The 16,618-nt window shown below is 33.7% G+C and overlaps 3 protein-coding genes across 4 annotated transcripts; 2 read left to right on the forward strand and 1 right to left on the reverse strand.

The window, feature by feature from the left end:
• The first annotated feature begins 939 nt into the window (after positions 1 to 939).
• On the forward strand, positions 940 to 12,112 carry LOC119634071 (ethanolaminephosphotransferase 1). Its single transcript, XM_038028004.1, has 9 exons — positions 940 to 1,075; positions 6,788 to 6,856; positions 6,932 to 7,115; positions 7,176 to 7,432; positions 7,504 to 7,661; positions 8,860 to 9,040; positions 9,095 to 9,304; positions 9,381 to 9,422; positions 11,960 to 12,112. The coding sequence occupies exons 1-9, from the start codon at positions 1,019 to 1,021 to the stop codon at positions 12,011 to 12,013; spliced, it is 1,212 nt and encodes a 403-aa protein (XP_037883932.1). The 5' UTR covers positions 940 to 1,018; the 3' UTR covers positions 12,014 to 12,112.
• Positions 12,113 to 12,899: 787 nt separating this feature from the next.
• On the reverse strand, positions 12,900 to 14,083 carry LOC119633757. Its single transcript, XM_038027478.1, has 3 exons — positions 13,601 to 14,083; positions 13,365 to 13,544; positions 12,900 to 13,300 (listed from the first exon to the last, which is right to left on the reverse strand). Exons 1-3 carry the CDS (start codon positions 14,059 to 14,061, stop codon positions 13,048 to 13,050), a joined length of 894 nt encoding a protein of 297 aa, XP_037883406.1. The 5' UTR covers positions 14,062 to 14,083; the 3' UTR covers positions 12,900 to 13,047.
• A 109-nt stretch (positions 14,084 to 14,192) lies between these two features.
• On the forward strand, positions 14,193 to 16,533 carry LOC119633917. Of its 2 annotated transcripts, XM_038027749.1 has the most exons (4): positions 14,193 to 14,533; positions 14,593 to 15,702; positions 15,764 to 16,206; positions 16,275 to 16,533. In XM_038027749.1, the coding sequence occupies exons 3-4, from the start codon at positions 16,009 to 16,011 to the stop codon at positions 16,509 to 16,511; spliced, it is 435 nt and encodes a 144-aa protein (XP_037883677.1). In that variant the 5' UTR covers positions 14,193 to 14,533; positions 14,593 to 15,702; positions 15,764 to 16,008; the 3' UTR covers positions 16,512 to 16,533. The 2 variants fall into 2 exon arrangements, with proteins under 2 accessions (XP_037883677.1, XP_037883676.1); XM_038027748.1 differs by having other exon boundaries at positions 14,193 to 15,702.
• The last annotated feature ends 85 nt before the right edge of the window (positions 16,534 to 16,618 follow it).

Here is a 16,618-nt window from a genome sequence, read left to right on the forward strand (position 1 = left end):
GTCGTAGAGCAATTGTAGTGATTTTTAAATATAAAAAGGAAGGAGAGAAGACTCTATCATTCCACCCCAATTTGAAATAGTGACTACTGAGAGCGCCAACAGTAAAAAGTCAAAGATTCTTAGAGAGTAAAGTAAAATAATAAGAGAAGAGAGTTATGAGCCGGCTTTTCATGGTTTTAATAAACATTAAGCTGATTAGTTCTGTCTCAATCTATATTGCGGAGAAATGTTGTTCGCGCGTAAATTTTTCATATTTTGGAAATAAAAACGTGCACGTTTCGTTTGCACACAGCCAAGATATATGAAGGTAGCTTTAATTATTTATTTTGCTTGCGGTAGTGTGTGATGATGATAGTGGTATATTGTGATGATTACAAATCGAGAGCAGCAGCAGCAGCAGCAGCTTACAATTTTCACAGTCATTTAACAATATTATCAATTCACTAAGTATATATATTATATACTCGCGTACTTGTGTGTGTGTGTGTGTGTGTGTGTGTGTGTGTGTGTATGTGCGTGTGCGCGTACGAGAGATGAAGTAATTTAAATAAAATTTATTTATGTGCGTATAAATGAAACAAAGAAGAAAATTTACGAAAAAAAAAGAAATGTAAAGACATTTAACGCACTGGTAAAGAGAACAAATTTTTTGTTTTGTTTAGATTTAAAAAAGAAAAACAAACTTCTACGCAAAGTAACATAGCACTTTAGCATCCTTAGCACAGTTTCATTGTATGCTTCGCGAGCAACGGTTTAAATCGATATTTCAGATAATCGTAATGATAATGATGATGACGATGATGATGATTATTAAGTTAACTTGGACGGCTTAAAGCGAATTACTAGTGTTTTGAATAAGTTGGTAACAATCAAATGAAATATTAAGAAAGAATAGAATATATATATATATATATATATATATACATATATATATATATATACATACATACATATATACGTGTATAAAACAAGGATACAAAGTGAATTCGCATTTCAACTAACAAAACTCGATAGCATTATGATGGGTATTAAATATTTGTCGCAGGCCCATTTAAAGGGATTCGAACGTTATAAGGTAAGTTATTTTACTTTCAATCAATACTAATAAGAAATATCTATCTATTCGAAAATCATGACATGATTGCCTAAAAGTCATGACTTTAACCTTGAACTGTGTAAGAGTTTGAAAAGTTTTCTTAGAGAGAGTCTCTGTGCGTGCACTTCTATCTGTTTAAAAAGGCGCAACAGATTTGTTTTGTAGGCATCTATGTAAATGCATATATGATTTATGGAATAATGTGCTCGGAATTAAATCACGCCACCGATTGATAAATTTGTTTAGAAATTCTCGTTGTCTTCTTGTGTATAACAAGACATATATTACATCTATATATGTGTATATATATATACTAGTGTAAAAACGCACTAATCAACGAACGATTTTTGTCACTTTTCGCCTTTTTTTTTTTTTTTTTGAGAATTTCTATCATAAACAAGTGTATAATGAATGAATGAATGGATGTTGTGTTGTGGCTGCGTTTTTAATATTATTAATGAATAAAGTAACAACAAATAGAAATAATTAATAATTAAATTAGATTTCCATATTCTCCTCACAAAATCTTCTAATTACGTTTATTATTTATACACGCAACTGATAAGGTTCTGTAAACATAATATATTACAAATTTATTTATTATATTATATATATACGTATATATATATATATACCAATGCATATTTGAATGTATGCATAAAGTAGCGTCTATTCAGATTATTAAATGCAAACCTCCCCCTATTTTTTGAGCAACGTTGAACGACACTATTACGAATACAGTGTCATTGACCATCTGAATAGCTGATACATATGCATATTCTTGTGGTTCTTCTCATTATATTTTGTTCCTTCAATTTATCCACTTATTTCTAGTTCACTCGTGATAATGATGTATTTAGTACTGAAATGAGGTCACTTCATGAAAATAAGGAAAAGCTTAGGCTTGTTTTGGATGTTTTAGCACTAAACGCTGCAGGAATGCAAGTGATACACGATTTCTCTTTAACACATTTCTGATCATTCATTTACATGTAAGGTTGTTATGTAATATATCATTCATGTTTTTGTGGAAAACCCGACAGAAATGCAAGTTAAGAAAAAAGTTCGTGGCGTCTCCCCAAATACTTGGATTTAGAATCATGTAAATTTGGCATAACCCACCCTATCAAGCTCGCATGTAGAACACTTGCAGAAGACAGCAGTTTATGATAATTTAAAAAAAGACACTAAGGCGTTTGATAATATGCTGGGTAATCGTGTTTTGAAAATGAAATAAAATTTTGGTAAAATTTACTATACATTACAACCTTACTTTGGCCAAGGCAATAACGCTTCGCAGGCTTGTGAATAAGTTTTTGGTATTGGTGATGAAAGTGCTTTATAAGCTACATGTAAGCGAACTCACTTACGTTTTGGAAATTTCGTGTTTAAAAATGTGCCGCACTCTGGTCGGCGAATCGTTGTCAAAGTCGGTCAAAGATTATATGCTATATATTTCTAATATTAATAACATTCATGCGGAATTAAATATTAATCAAAATCTAGTTTTGAGCCGATTGCATGACTGCATCTGCTAAAAGAACATCGACATTTCGATACCATGTAAACTAACAGTGAAAAATTCAAAGGGTGAGCCGAACTTATGTTCATAAATAAATTACTGCTGAGGCGAAAGAAAATCGAGCCACTTCGAAAAAGACTGGCATGGGATGATGAAAAGCAGGCGGTGCGCGACTATAATTTGCGAGACAAATGGTGGTCCTAGATGATTGAAAGTGCACAAATAGATTCGTTTGATACTTTTCCTAATGTTATGTTTTCTAATATACAAGTCTGGGACGGCACAGCCGGCTGGTCTGGACGGGATACCGTCTGGCATCTTAGGGTTTTGTGTTAATATTCTGCATATTCACTTACCATTGCTAACTAGCAATAATAGCAATTAAATAACTCTTGTCTTAGGAAAGGCTACTTCCCTAAGTTGTGGTACGTACGCTATTATAGAAGGGCTGTTAAACAGGCCACTCTTCCCAGATGATTCGAACATCTTTTAGCAAACAGACTTCAACCATCATTATCATCGTGTCACCATGGTTTTGCTAAGGACAGGCCTACTACGACTAACCTAATGGAGCTTGTTTGTAATGTCTGTAAAGGATTCTCACAGAATCAGCAAACTGATGCTGTTTACACTGACTTTTCTAAAGCGTATAATCGCGTAGGTGATGAATTGCTTTTACATAAGTTGTACTGTACTGATTACCTGCTAATTTGGTTACATGGTTTAGGTCATATCTAACTGGCCGTATCCAATGAGAGTTAGTTAAATTTTATATATATTTTCGACTGTAGAAGTTATATCTGGTATTGCGCCGGGAAGTCATTGGGGTCGTCTACTTTTTAAATTATTCGTTGATGATCTACCATCTTCAATCCTCATCATCATCAATCCTCAAAAGTGTTTGTTATTTTACAAATTCATCATGCTGCAGAATGGCAAATGTGTGCTTTCGAACTTAAGTAAGTTTTATGTCTGGCGTAAATAACATTTCATAGCGGGGGGTCCATGGCTATTGGCTGCTCCATTAGCATCCATATGTTGGATTTTGTTACGAGCTTAACGGATCTTGGGTTTGCACTTGATATTAAATTGAACTTTAAGTTGCAGGTTCATGCTAGCGATAACACAATAAAAGTTTTGTTGGGCTTTATTAAACGGTGGTCGCTTGACTTTAAAGGCACTTATATTAGTAAAACATTGTTTACTGCATAATTCAAATATGGTTTGGCCCTATAGGCACTGCAAATGGCTTTGTTAAAGTTTGCTTTACGTGGCTTGGGATGGAATACGGCCTTTCTATTTCCACCTCATGAGAACCGTCTTAAGCTTATACTTTTTCCGACCTTGGAAAGTAGACCTACTTGGGAGAGCGTCTCATTTATAATAAGATTATTATTATCTGGTCAGTGTTGTTCACTATTTTTATTCAATGAGTTCAACATTCCTATCCCGGCAAGAGTAATCCGTAATTATTGGCTTATAAAGCTGTCTCAAGCTCGTACCAACTATGAGATGAACCATCCACTTCGAAATACGTACCGATCTTTCAACGACTTCTTTTATATTTATGACGTAACGCAGTCGACATTTCTAAGTGTAAAGAAGACAATATTAAATTGAAAGATCTGACTGTTCCTCCCGATTGCTATTGTTACGGTTTATTTTTCTTCTTCTTCAGAAATTGGTAGAAAATAATACCATGGTATTCTAAATGAAGGTGAAAAGCTTGGAGGGAACGAGGTTATTTTTTAAATTTCCTACTACGCAGACAACACATTGGAGTGTGAGATTGACGAGTCGACGAGACTTTTCGATAGCAGCCATCTTCAAACAAAATGTGTGAAAAGTTCGTGACATTGCGACCATTAGTACACAAACTACATCTGTTTTAATGACGCTATAAATTGTCAAATTTTTTATTAGTATTCGCTCTAGAAACCCTTTATGACGCTTACAACAATCATCTCGATAAGCGGACAATTCGAAATTTTATGAAAAGCATGTAAATGTACTTTTTATTTTTATTAGATTTTTTATCGTTACCGTTAATTGAATTTTAACGTGATGAACGATGTGCAAACGAAAAAAAGCGTTCATCTGTCGAAGCTTAATTTATAGCTTAAATCTACACTTCTTTTGTTTGTACTAACGTTGAGCATTCGCTGAATCAGGTAACGATATTTTTTGGTTACGAAGACAAAATTCATTTGAACTTCTCTAATTCGTGTAGATGTTCGCTGATATTTCTTTCGTTGCCTAATAGGTTCTTTGCCAGCTAAATTCGTTTATGTGACGTTTGAGATTTTCAATGCATTCGGTGGTTTGTCAGCCAAATTTCTGCGCAAAGTTGAATTATAACGAATGCAGATGATCTTTTAATGAGGCGTGACGTTTTCAAAGTGTTTGGCGTTAAGCCTTTCCTGCTTAAGTAAAATCGTCCCGATTGTCAAAACGTTGACAGACTGTGGAGATTTTCACATTTTTATCCATCGGCAATATTTTCGATTTTTTCTGATTTTTATTTTATTTTATTTATTTGCTATATTTTACCTATTTATACATGAGTGTTAACAAAAGGAAATTACAGTGGAATTCAGTGCATCTTAATAGAAAATCTTATACTAATCGTTTTAAAACTACAAAAGCATACAATAGAAAGGAAGAAAAAAAGAAGAATAATAATAACAAAGTAAGTCAAAAATAAATTAAAAAGCTAAAAATAATAATTCATGTATAAATAAATAAAAATAGAGAGAAACAAAAGCATGTACACAGCTAGCACAGAAACAAACCCGCAACAAGAACAGATCCAGGTTGCAAGTGAGCCCCTAAACCATTGCAAACATGCATAAGCTTGGCAACCAACACGTTAACAACACAATATTATTTTAAATAAAAAACGAGATGTTAAGAACGAATTGTTAGTTTAAGTACGACATAGGTAAATCGCGCATATTAAGCAAAATTGCTTTATTAGATTTTAAAGCATCCGATAATGAGAATAAGTGATAGACATCATTTAGGTTTCTGCAAACAACTCTGAGCGGGTTAAACGGCTTATAATTGTATTTACATTGGTAAGCTTGATCAAGATAATGTGCCTAGAGAAGCGGTTAGGGACATTAAAGCTTATCGTACCAAGTAACGTGGGCGAGTCAATAGAGCTATTTATTACTTTGATTAAGAAAGAAACCCTAAGAACAAATCTACTTTTCTCAAGTGACGGTAAGGATAATAGAAGTAACCTATTTTCTTAGGGTGGAAGAGAAGCAATCGGGTCCCAACCTAAATTATAAAGTGCAAATAGCAAGAATTGCTTTTGAACAGATTCAATTGAATGTACATAGCACCTGTATGAAGGAGGCCACACAACAGAGGCATATTCAAATATAGGTTTAAGAAAACACATGTACAGCCTTTTCATAATATAAGGATCATCAAGCGCTTTGGACCACCTCTTTATAAAACCAAGCGTTGACCTAGCTTAGCTTAACGAGAGCTCAATATGCAAGTTAAAACCTAATCTATGGTCATATAGAACGCCTAAATCTGTGAACGAATCGACGTCCTCCAATTTGTGCGAATCAACGAAATACTGAGTAATGAATGACTTCTTGAGAAAGAAAGCTTCTTACATTTATTCAAATTTAGTTTCAGAAGATTCAAAGAGCATCATGCAACTAAATTTTTCAAGTCATTTCGAAGCTGACAGTTTAGGCAAGACACTCAACTTAGCAATGCCTCTGTAGTCCTCTACAAGTTGTCTACTTCCACTTTTCTGAATAGGAATAAGGGAACAAGTTTTCCGAAACAAAGTGAAAGTACCTAAATTCAAGGACTTGTTAAAAATCTTTGAGATAACACCGCATAGCTCGCCAGCGCAAGATATAAGTAGACATGATGGAATTCCATCAGGTCCAGGCGCACAATTATATTTTTTTGGAGAGCTTAACCCGTCGAAAATCGTTACAGAAGCTCAATGTACCATCATGTTTTTAACGAAAGAAAGTAGCCAATGCTGGATGATAAATATCTTCATTACACTGCGCACTTTACGAACATGAATGGAATATGGAACATATAATTATATCAATAGGCTTTTGAAGTTTACCTAGTTCCCCGATTTAAATTGTTATTTATTAATTTTTTTTTGCTTTTTACATTTGCAGTACAACAGTATAGACACAAGTTATCTCAGTGTCTATGTTATGCATCCGCTTTGGAATAATTGTGTGAAAGTAAGTCAACTATGAATGTTAGATCATAAGAGAATTTAAATACATGTCCAAATGTCTTTGTATATATTTCTTTAGCTCCTACCAAAATGGTTGGCTCCAAATATTATTACATTTATTGGTTTCTTATTAACCGTTGTTAATTTTTTATTAATCGCTTATTACGATTGGGATTTCACTGCAGCGAACAATGAAGAAAATACTATACCAAGTTGGGTGTGGTCAGTAGCCGCTGTTAATATATTACTTTATTATAATTTAGGTGAGAAAAAATGTGAAAATTTCAATGCGAAAATCTTATAAACGAATTTAATTTTTGTAGATGGCATGGATGGCAAACAGGCTAGACGTACAGGTACGAGTGGCCCATTGGGAGAATTATTCGATCACGGTTTGGATTCATATTCAGCTGGCTTAATACCAATTTACATGTTTTCTTTATTCGGCACCGACGATTTACCACCGATACGCATGTTTTCCGTGCTATGGACTGTTTTTTTAAATTTCTATTTAACACATGTGGAAAAGTACAACACTGGCATTATGTTTCTGCCATGGGCTTACGATGTTACTATGTGGGTGAGTGGAATGGAGATAATTACTCTTTTTATTTAAATTAAAAATATAGCTTCAAGTATTTTTCTTTATAGGGAGTCAGTCTGACGATGTTCATAACTACGCTGCTAGGTCCCAGTATATGGCATTATCGCATCTTTTTTGATTTATCCATGGCCAATATGTTCGAATTTGTTCTGATAGGTTCGGGTATAATAACCAGTCATCCGATTATATTGAAAAATATCTATATGTACGTAAAAGTTGGTAAAAACATATAAGAAAATTATTTTCCCTTTACCGCGAAATTCTGACTCTCACCACCTGAGATGGTCGCCTGAAAATTGCTTGGCCTAGAACATATTTCTTCCAGCTTTTCAATTTGATTCCAAAAGCCAACATCATTATTTTTTGCTTTCGCTCCGCACTAAAGGAAATCCTTGTACGAATAATGCTGCTATGAGTCGAGATTTAGATAATTTCCTTTCAAATGGATTTTATGTAAAATCTTTAAAGTTGCAGAAAAGCTTAGCTCATATAAACTTTTACAATCTTTTACTTCCGTGATATCGATCGATCCAACTGCCCTTCCAAAAAGTGACAAGTTGAGTTTCAGCAAGAAGGAAAATTTTTAAGGCGCTTTATCCCGCGGATACCCTCCTCATTTGCCATAAGCTAAACTGCTTTCTTGTGCAGAATAGTAAAGTGAAACTCATTTTGCTTTTAACAAACGAAAATGTTGGTTTGTTGGAAAGTGTTCGAGCTAGATGCAAATAAGACTTTGTAGGACGGTTGCAGTGATTTTGCCAACAGTTACCTTTTCCAACATAAAACAGAGAGCTAACCATTTTGTTCTCTTGCTTGAAACTCGTCAATAATTATTATGTCCTTGCTTTTAATAGAAGACAATTTATAGTTCTCGATGTCGAATTTTTCTTACTGTCGAATGAAAATTCTTTTGATTGTAGAATTATTGTCGTGTAACGTACCCAGTTTACAATCGAATTTGCACGATATCGAAAACCATAAATCGGGCCAAGAACATTATTAAGATAGGCGTTATCTAACATTTTCAACGATTTTATATATGAAATCGTGCTGAATGGTCGGAATTTGAATCAAATTCTTCATTGAGTGTTTTTTGAGTGCAACTATTTCCGAAAAACAATTTGAGCAAAATATACGCATATAGCTTCTGGACATTAATTTACATCATTTAACAATAGAGTTAGAGTCTGCGAAGCAAAGATCATTCGTAACACTGATCAAGCATTGCGTACAAGTCCATTAATTAAATTTACGCCATGTTTAATAAAAATGTTTTTCGTGGCAATTGATCATCTATATCGGATTTCTAAAGCATCTATCTTTGGGTGGTGATTGCATGCTAAAGAACAGTTAAGGCAAAAATAAGAAGTAAATTTAGATAAGAAGAAGTGAATTTCGTTTAGGTCTTACAAAAATAAAACCGGTAAAATGCGCCCTATACTTGAAGCGGTTCGTCCCCTATTTGCTTTTCTATGGCTCTTTGTTATCACTCTGATCTGGTCGCTGTATTCACGCAATGGTATTATAAATCTGGAGCCCCGAATTCTATTTCTTCTATTCGGCACCTTGTTCTCAAATATAGCGGTAAGTGCAATTCTGAATAGTAAGAAACGCCCACTAAATTCTTCATTTTTACAGTCTCGTTTAATTGTGGCTCAAATGTCCGATACACGATGTGATGCTTTTAATATTTTAATGTGGCCTTTGGTCGCCACTGTGGCTATTAGTTGTTTTCCGTGGTATAAACAATTGTGGGGCGTGGATATAGCTGCCGATACGGAACGCTGGATTGTCCAGGCTTTAACCATATTTGTGACCATCGCTCATTTACATTACGGTCAAGGAGTCGTAAGTTGTGAATATCTTCCAAATGAGTTTAAATTTCAAACTGATTGTTTTTTTCTTTCCTTTCCTTTTCTTAAAGGTACGAGAAATGTGCGATCATTTTAATATACGATGTTTTAAAGTAAGAGAAAACAACGATAAAAATTTTTAAATTTTATAGACTGCATTTAGTAATAAATAGTATATATGTATATGTTTGTCCGTTCGTAAAATTGTTTGAGGGGTGTATACACATATTTACTAACCGCGTTCAACTATTTCAATTCACTTTAGAATATAACCAAAATAAATGAAATAGATTATAAGAGGGTGTCACCTGTTTAACGTAAACATAATGATATATAATATAATCCAAACATTTCAATGAAAGTACACGAATTACAATGGAATTAATAACAAAAAGTAGAAGTGAAATATCTAAAATACTCTAACAAAAAAAATTGTACGAAAAAAGATTCTTATAACTCATCTTCACATAGACTGTGATTAAATTTGATGTATGAGAGGTTTGTGAAATATCTTAACTGCTCCTTACGTAGCGTCTTTTAACGAGAGGTGTCATTTTAAATCTATCACTCAATATAGCTACTGTTTTATTTTATCTGTGCAGTAGTTTGTGTCGTCTTCTTTCTTATGCATGACCACTTGCGTGTTGACTACAAAAAGCGCCTTCGTCTATGGCATCAATCTTGGAGGCAAAAAAGTTTGTTAATGTCGTTGTATACGCCATCATTCGGACATTTTGACGTCGAACCGGCAGCATTTTCGAAAAGGTATGGTTCAACTACATCGCCAGTCCAACAGCAGCCCTAAATTGTTGTTGTAGGTGGAATGATTGTTGCACTATTTCGATTGGGATTACGATGCGACGGTTTTGCCTGTTTACGTATTCAAATCTATGAAAAGCTCATTATTAGGCGCCTCATCATTCAGATTAATTTTTCTGAAAAAATCAAGATTTTGTTCAGGTGCTTCTAGCATTCAACCTAAGAATGTATAGCGAATGTAGTTGCCAAATGACACCGGAATGGCAGTTGTATCTTGCAGAAACGTTATATATATTATACTATATATATTGCTTTTGTATATTGACAGGTGCAAAATAGCGCAACATTTCAAATGACATTTCCTATTGAAAGAGGCTATAAGTTTCATTTCATGCATTTGTTATAAATTTTTGCGCCGCGTGCATCGCTTATTCGTTATTTTATTATGATTCAACGCACCCACCGAGGTTACCTGTTTATATAAAAAAAAAAAAAAAAATTGATAAATTCGTATATGCTCCTTTGAGCCTTATAAAAATGAATCAAGCCAAAAGGATAAGAGGCAAGTTTATCTGCTGAAGTAAAATGAGGTAATCGCGAGAGTAAAGAACTTTCACTTCACCCACCAAATCTACTAAATATAATCCAAAGTTCACGGAATTTAATCTCATATCTTTCGTTTTTTATATTTAACTTATTTAACTTTTTTTTTGCATGGATATGAAATTAACCTTAATCTCAATAGCAAATAGTTCTCATTAAACTTCTTCACATTACCAATATGTGGCTATATATGTGAAAGTCTTGAGTATACGCTGATCATGTTATGGGACAATATTTTACTTAAATCAACTACTAAGCATATCTAAGGAATTCTTATTTAACTGTTGTTTCTTATGTATAAGAGAAAGTGAAAGAAGATATATTGTATCTGGTGCGATAATCTATACCTGTTTAATATTTTATTGTACGTTCTATGTCTAATATGTTCTGCCAAAAACGAAATGTCAAGCTGATGATTTTCACAGTGTATTTACTATCAAATTTTGAATACATTCGAATGCATATTTTATTCATATTACGGCTTATGATGAGCGAATCGGATGGGAGTTAAATCGATTTGATCCTTTTATAGGAAGTCCAAATACTGACAACCGGCATAAGATTTTGAGCTTCTTCGCAGTGACTTGCGTTTGTTGTTGAAAAGTTCACGGTTGTAAAAGAGTACGTAGTGTACTGGGACTTGGCTGGGGGATGGTCAAAATTGACTATGATTCGCTGTAACAAGGCCCACAAATCCAAAGAACACAATTTGATATGAATCTGAAATTTAAAAGCCCCATAAACCAAACAAATTTTTACTTACAACCCATAATTCCTTCGCAGAAATATTTCCTAAGCCCAGCTATGGCATGCCTAAAATTGCCAAAATTTTCAGTATTATTGGTTGAGTTGGTATATATTAATCGCCCCGATAAAGCTAATGTTTTCTTAATTTATCGAAACTAAGCATTAATATTAATTTAAAAGATAGATAGATGTAAGTATTGAAGAAAGACTTCTACTAACCAATGGTTTTAAATAAAAAAGTAACTGCTATGTACATTAACTAAAAAGCCCATCTGTACGTTCGTTAGCGGAAAGAATTAACATAAGATTTACTTATCCAACGTAAGTATCTTTAAATATTTGTATTCTCGGTGATCTTAACATTATAAAATAATCGCGAGTTACTAAAGGAAAAGTATCTGAATTCAATTTCAATGTGTTTTTTTTTTTTTTTTCTTAAATTGTAACTGTCTCCCGGGGCATGCAATGATGGGCGCTGGAAACCAGCAAAACAAAAACCGATAATAACAATTTTTACTTATTCTTGTGAATTTACAATTAGATAACGAACACCGTGCGGGCGGAACAGGAGTTGCAACAAAATGCTACGGTATAAATATACAGTGTTGAAGAGATTAAAACGAAAACATTTTCCCCATAAATTTTCATATAGATTCCCTCATGACGTATAAGTGTTTTTAAGCTTTAAGGTTAAACGTTTGTTAAAATATTAAATTTGTAAATTTAAGGAAAAAACAAAATAAAATGAAATTGAAATATAGAAGTTCTGTATTCAACTCGGGGAATCATCTGTTTGTTGATTTACTCCTTCAAAGAGGAAGAAAACAAATATGAAACTTTGTATCCTAATTGTTCCGCTAGTTAAGTGTTGTTTAATAAGAGCGCCTTTCGACCATACGCTCTTTCAATAAGTGAACCAATTCTGGTTGAGTAAACAAGTACAGTTGCGATTTTGCAACTCTTCCTTCAAGAACCGTATTCGAAATTGGTATTATTAGTAATTGCTGACCGCCTAGAATGGAGTGGTGGAGTATCTTGAAGATGAAAACTTCCGCAGTGTAATTTTCCAAATCATTGGATAATTATGTCCTACGGTCCTTTTCTCGCTGCTAGATATATGTTTTTTGTCTGTCTGCGGCACGTTCGTGGCTTTTCGAAAACAAGAAATCAAACGCATATGAATTTCTTTTATGTTAATAAAATGCGGACTCAAATTTTACTCTTCGAACTAACAACTTCCCATATATGACATTCTCCTGGCAGTAATTTGTGGTTGGTCACCTTATACATCTACTAATTATAAGATATGTTCCTACATAATTATGAAAACATATTCGTATCTTTTCCTTACGTGGGCTTATATAACTTCAGTGTGCAATATTCAAAAATATTTACATATATGATTTTGAGTTTTAGGCGATAGGTTTTCGACGATTATAAGCAAATATAACAGAAAGCTCAGTAGAAAGAAAAAAAGTTAATAAAGTTTGTTTTTGGATCGGTAGATGATTATTTCAAAGCCGTTATGTCAAAAATGATCAAAAATGATTTTGTTTATAAACAATGTTTGATGTTTGCGTAATTTATCTAAAAATTTTTACAAGATTCAGCGAAATTTCATTCTCCTTGCTATTCTCCCGATGGCCACTGATAATGACTTTGTATAGGAAAAGTTCTCAGCCAATAGCAACGGGCAATAACAGAGAAACCAAGCTTCTCAAACATGCCGCGCGACGGCCGATTCTCTTCATTAACCAAAGCCATTATATCAGTGCCGCTTTCAGCTAAGGCAAGAGAAATCGCCCGGGTTACCACACTACCCAAACCTAAACGTTTATGGGAATCTTTAACTTGCAATGCACCCAAAAACCCACCTTGCAAGCTAAGAAGAAAAAGAAGAAACGTTAAATTTAATTTTATAAAGATTACGATTTGCACACACTCACCGCAAGCACCAAGCCACCAATTCGTCAGTATTTTCAACATATACACCCATGTTAACATTCCAGTCGATTAACCGATTTATCAAAAATAAAGACCCTTGATGGCGATTAGGCCAATGATTGTCGACAATTAGGGCATCGTCTTTAGCCGTTAAGGGCTTCACATAATAACCTTTAGGGCAACTATATGAAAATAATTAAGTGATTTTACTTTAAAAATGTTACCCAAATTTACTCACCCAATGACTAGATTTTTAGCTTTTTCACTCGTCATAAAGTACATAAGCGTTAGACTATCATATTCCAGTTTTAACTGCTTTTTATTCACCACTTCCAATACTGAATAGCGGTGACACTCCAATATGGAACTCACTTTCAAGCCGCCCGACCAATCCAACAATTGTAAAGCTTTTACTAGATTTTCATTATGCTCTTCTTGTCGGAGACTACCCACAAACAATTGATAGCGATCGACGATTATGTATAAACCTTCAGAGCGATAGCATTCGTTCAGTGTGTAGATCTTTAAATGTTTTATTGTCGGTTCTCGCTCTTTCCATCGTATGTAGTTATCCAAACAATAATAACCCACACAGTGTTGTGACCAACTTAAAGTATTGCGGCGATATGAATCTCTCAGTTCCTTTAATTTATTAATGTCAGTAATTTCCACCAGCTCAGTATTGTTTTTTGAGAGCATTTTTTTTCATAATTAATTTTTATTGAAATTGTTTTTATAAAAATATGGTTTGAAAAAAAGTTATTGAAAATTTTCATTAAAATTTACGCTTATTTTTGTGTCTTGGTATCTGAAGAACTAATTGGCAAACACATTCTCATACTATTTTCTTGGGAAATAAAACCTTAAACACGTAGATGTGTAAAGAGAAAAGCCACCGTTTAAGTGAACATAAAGCAAGAGAGCGAGCGAAAGAGAGGCATAAAAATATATAATAGTGAATATCTTAGATGCTTTAAAATGAAACGCCAAGCAATAGATGTGAATACGATTAGCCATTTACTAGTTTTTATGAAACAAGAGGAAAGCGTTTGAGTGAAGGGAACGATTGAAAAATATTGGATTGCTAGCATTGTCCATAAGCAACTACATATAATCACATCTTTTTGAATTTCGTGCTGAAAGAACAAGTCATCCTTTTGAGGCTATTCTTGTAAGCATCTTCTTTTTCTTTTAAAAATGGAAACTAAATAATAAGTCACCGATTAATAGGCGACATATTCCTATTTCTACCAAAAGGCATCATTTTGATCCCCTATATTTGTAGACTTCTCACGGCCGCAAAAGTGAAGGTGGAAAGCTGAATTGTGACACAAATATTCCTTGGTTGATTAAGAAGCCGATGCTATAAATGAGTAACTAACGAAATCTCGAAAAAAACAATTATTATTTCATTCCTTCTAAGACTTACAATTCTGTGTAGAAATTTCGAAAAACTTGGTATCTAAACGTTCATCAAATCCACCTTAACGCTTGTTCCGAAAATGGTCTCGATTGGTTTCCTAATACGCTTCAGTTACGATGTTATTTTAATTCCAATTTATTTCCAATTCATTTGCCATCTATTCTAACACACTCTAGCATTTTTTCCACCTAATTGCAAATAAATATAAATGCAAAAATCTTGACAGCATTAAGAAGAACATCACATGCGAGTTGTTCTTTTTCTTCTTTTAGTTTTGTGCACCTGATGTGCTCTGTGAAAACAGCCTTTAATCCGTCCGTCACTTATAAAAATCTTGGTTTTCCTGAGAAAATTTAGTGAAGTGGGCAAACGATTAACGTAAATTTGAAACAAAAGGAACAGAAATCAAGTCGCAAGTACTCTTTGCATGAAAAGGATTGAAACACTTAGCGTAATAGAAAGTCTGCAGTGCATTGCAAGGATTTGGGAATGAAAGTAAAATTAAAGAGAGATTACGTCGTTTTATCCTTGTGAGCTTCGTTAGAACATTAAAAACTTTAAAATTCGTAGTACCCTTCCAAGTGAATTTGAGTTGCAATAGTATAATTTTTTTCTCTGATATATTGCATAAAGAAGCCACCTCTCAGAGTCATCCGATTTTCTGGAAAATATGCCAAAAACTTAAGGTCAGTGTTAAGGCTTCTGGGTGCATCCGCAATATTCTTTCCGATTCTCTTCGAAGCTGCGCTATTGTTGTAAGATATCGCTACAAATGTCGCAATATCACTTCAAAAGAAGGAACTACGAAATCTCCGCTTGTCATCCAACGAAATGTTCTTTAAGATCTTATATGGATGCAGGATTGACGTGAATAGATTTTATTATATTTTCCTACATCTCCGACCATTTGAATATACGTATGTCGATTGTGTAGAACAAGATGTTTTATTTTAGTTTTTATCATTTTATTCTCACCAGATTAAGCTCAAAAAAAAGCCAAATCACTTATTAACTTTTGGATAATTAATGTAAACAGAGATAAGCGAAGAGAAAAATGAAATTCTACTCATTATTTGTGTAAGAGACTGCCGCTCGTTAACTTGACTTTTTATTCGACTCAGAGAACTTTTACATGGAAAATATTCAACAGTGTCGGGTGGCGTTTTAGACTTTGCAAGTCAAACAAACAATTGTGTTCGCCTAATCACTTCAAACATTCCATAATGAAAAATGAATTAATTGAAATCGCATCTTCGCAATGGGGAAAGCTACGTGATCTATATGCGAACAAAAGAATTTACTCTTGTTCTTACAATTTGCTACAAACCTTAATCGATTGCGTGAAACAAACTGAAAATTTTGAAGTTGCAATATATGCTCTAAACGATGAGTGGGAAACTGATGGAACATTCATCGCCAAGGTAAGAGAAAATCCATAAAATTTAATTTAATCTTTGTTTAATTTTTACATTCTTTCCTCCTTTTATAGTTTTCTAATGGATTTTATTGCAATACATTAAGTGATAACTTTCAACGTTTATTAGAGGCTTTAAATTGCTTGGATAATACACAAGAGTATTGGGTGTCGGGCTGTCAAGAGCGTTGCACTTTAACGGTAAAACAACATTTTTTATCATGCGGTCTATTGGAGGAAGAATTCAGACCGGAGGGTACCTTTTGGTATCACTTACCAATAAATGAAGCTTTGGCATTTAAAGTTGAGTAAGTGAAAGGGAAAACCCTTGAGTTCTCCTGTTTTTGTGCGGTTTGTTTTTATGCGATATACTTTTGTTCGATTTATTTTACATCGCATAAAAACCGAACACATAAAAA

Source organism: Glossina fuscipes, unplaced genomic scaffold (genome assembly GCF_014805625.2).
Source record: "Glossina fuscipes isolate IAEA_lab_2018 unplaced genomic scaffold, Yale_Gfus_2 2, whole genome shotgun sequence".
Classification (NCBI taxonomy): domain Eukaryota; kingdom Metazoa; phylum Arthropoda; class Insecta; order Diptera; family Glossinidae; genus Glossina; species Glossina fuscipes.

Bases quoted from the DNA above. Each gene is read 5' to 3' on its own strand.
- LOC119633757 (XM_038027478.1), bottom strand. From the start codon at position 14,061: ATGCTCTCAAAAAACAATACTGAGCTGGTGGAAATTACTGACATTAAT. The intron at 13,545-13,600 runs GTGAGTAAATTT...ATTTTCATATAG, and splicing joins GCTAAAAATCTAGTCATTGG to TTGCCCTAAAGGTTATTATG. The intron at 13,301-13,364 runs GTGAGTGTGTGC...TTTTCTTCTTAG, and splicing joins TTGGTGGCTTGGTGCTTGCG to CTTGCAAGGTGGGTTTTTGG.
- LOC119633917 (XM_038027748.1), top strand. From the start codon at position 16,009: ATGAAAAATGAATTAATTGAAATCGCATCTTCGCAATGGGGAAAGCTA. The intron at 16,207-16,274 runs GTAAGAGAAAAT...CTCCTTTTATAG, and splicing joins ATGGAACATTCATCGCCAAG to TTTTCTAATGGATTTTATTG.
- LOC119634071 (XM_038028004.1), top strand. From the start codon at position 1,019: ATGATGGGTATTAAATATTTGTCGCAGGCCCATTTAAAGGGATTCGAA. The intron at 7,662-8,859 runs GTACGTAAAAGT...AATTTCGTTTAG, and splicing joins ATATTGAAAAATATCTATAT to GTCTTACAAAAATAAAACCG. The intron at 9,305-9,380 runs GTAAGTTGTGAA...CTTTTCTTAAAG, and splicing joins TACATTACGGTCAAGGAGTC to GTACGAGAAATGTGCGATCA.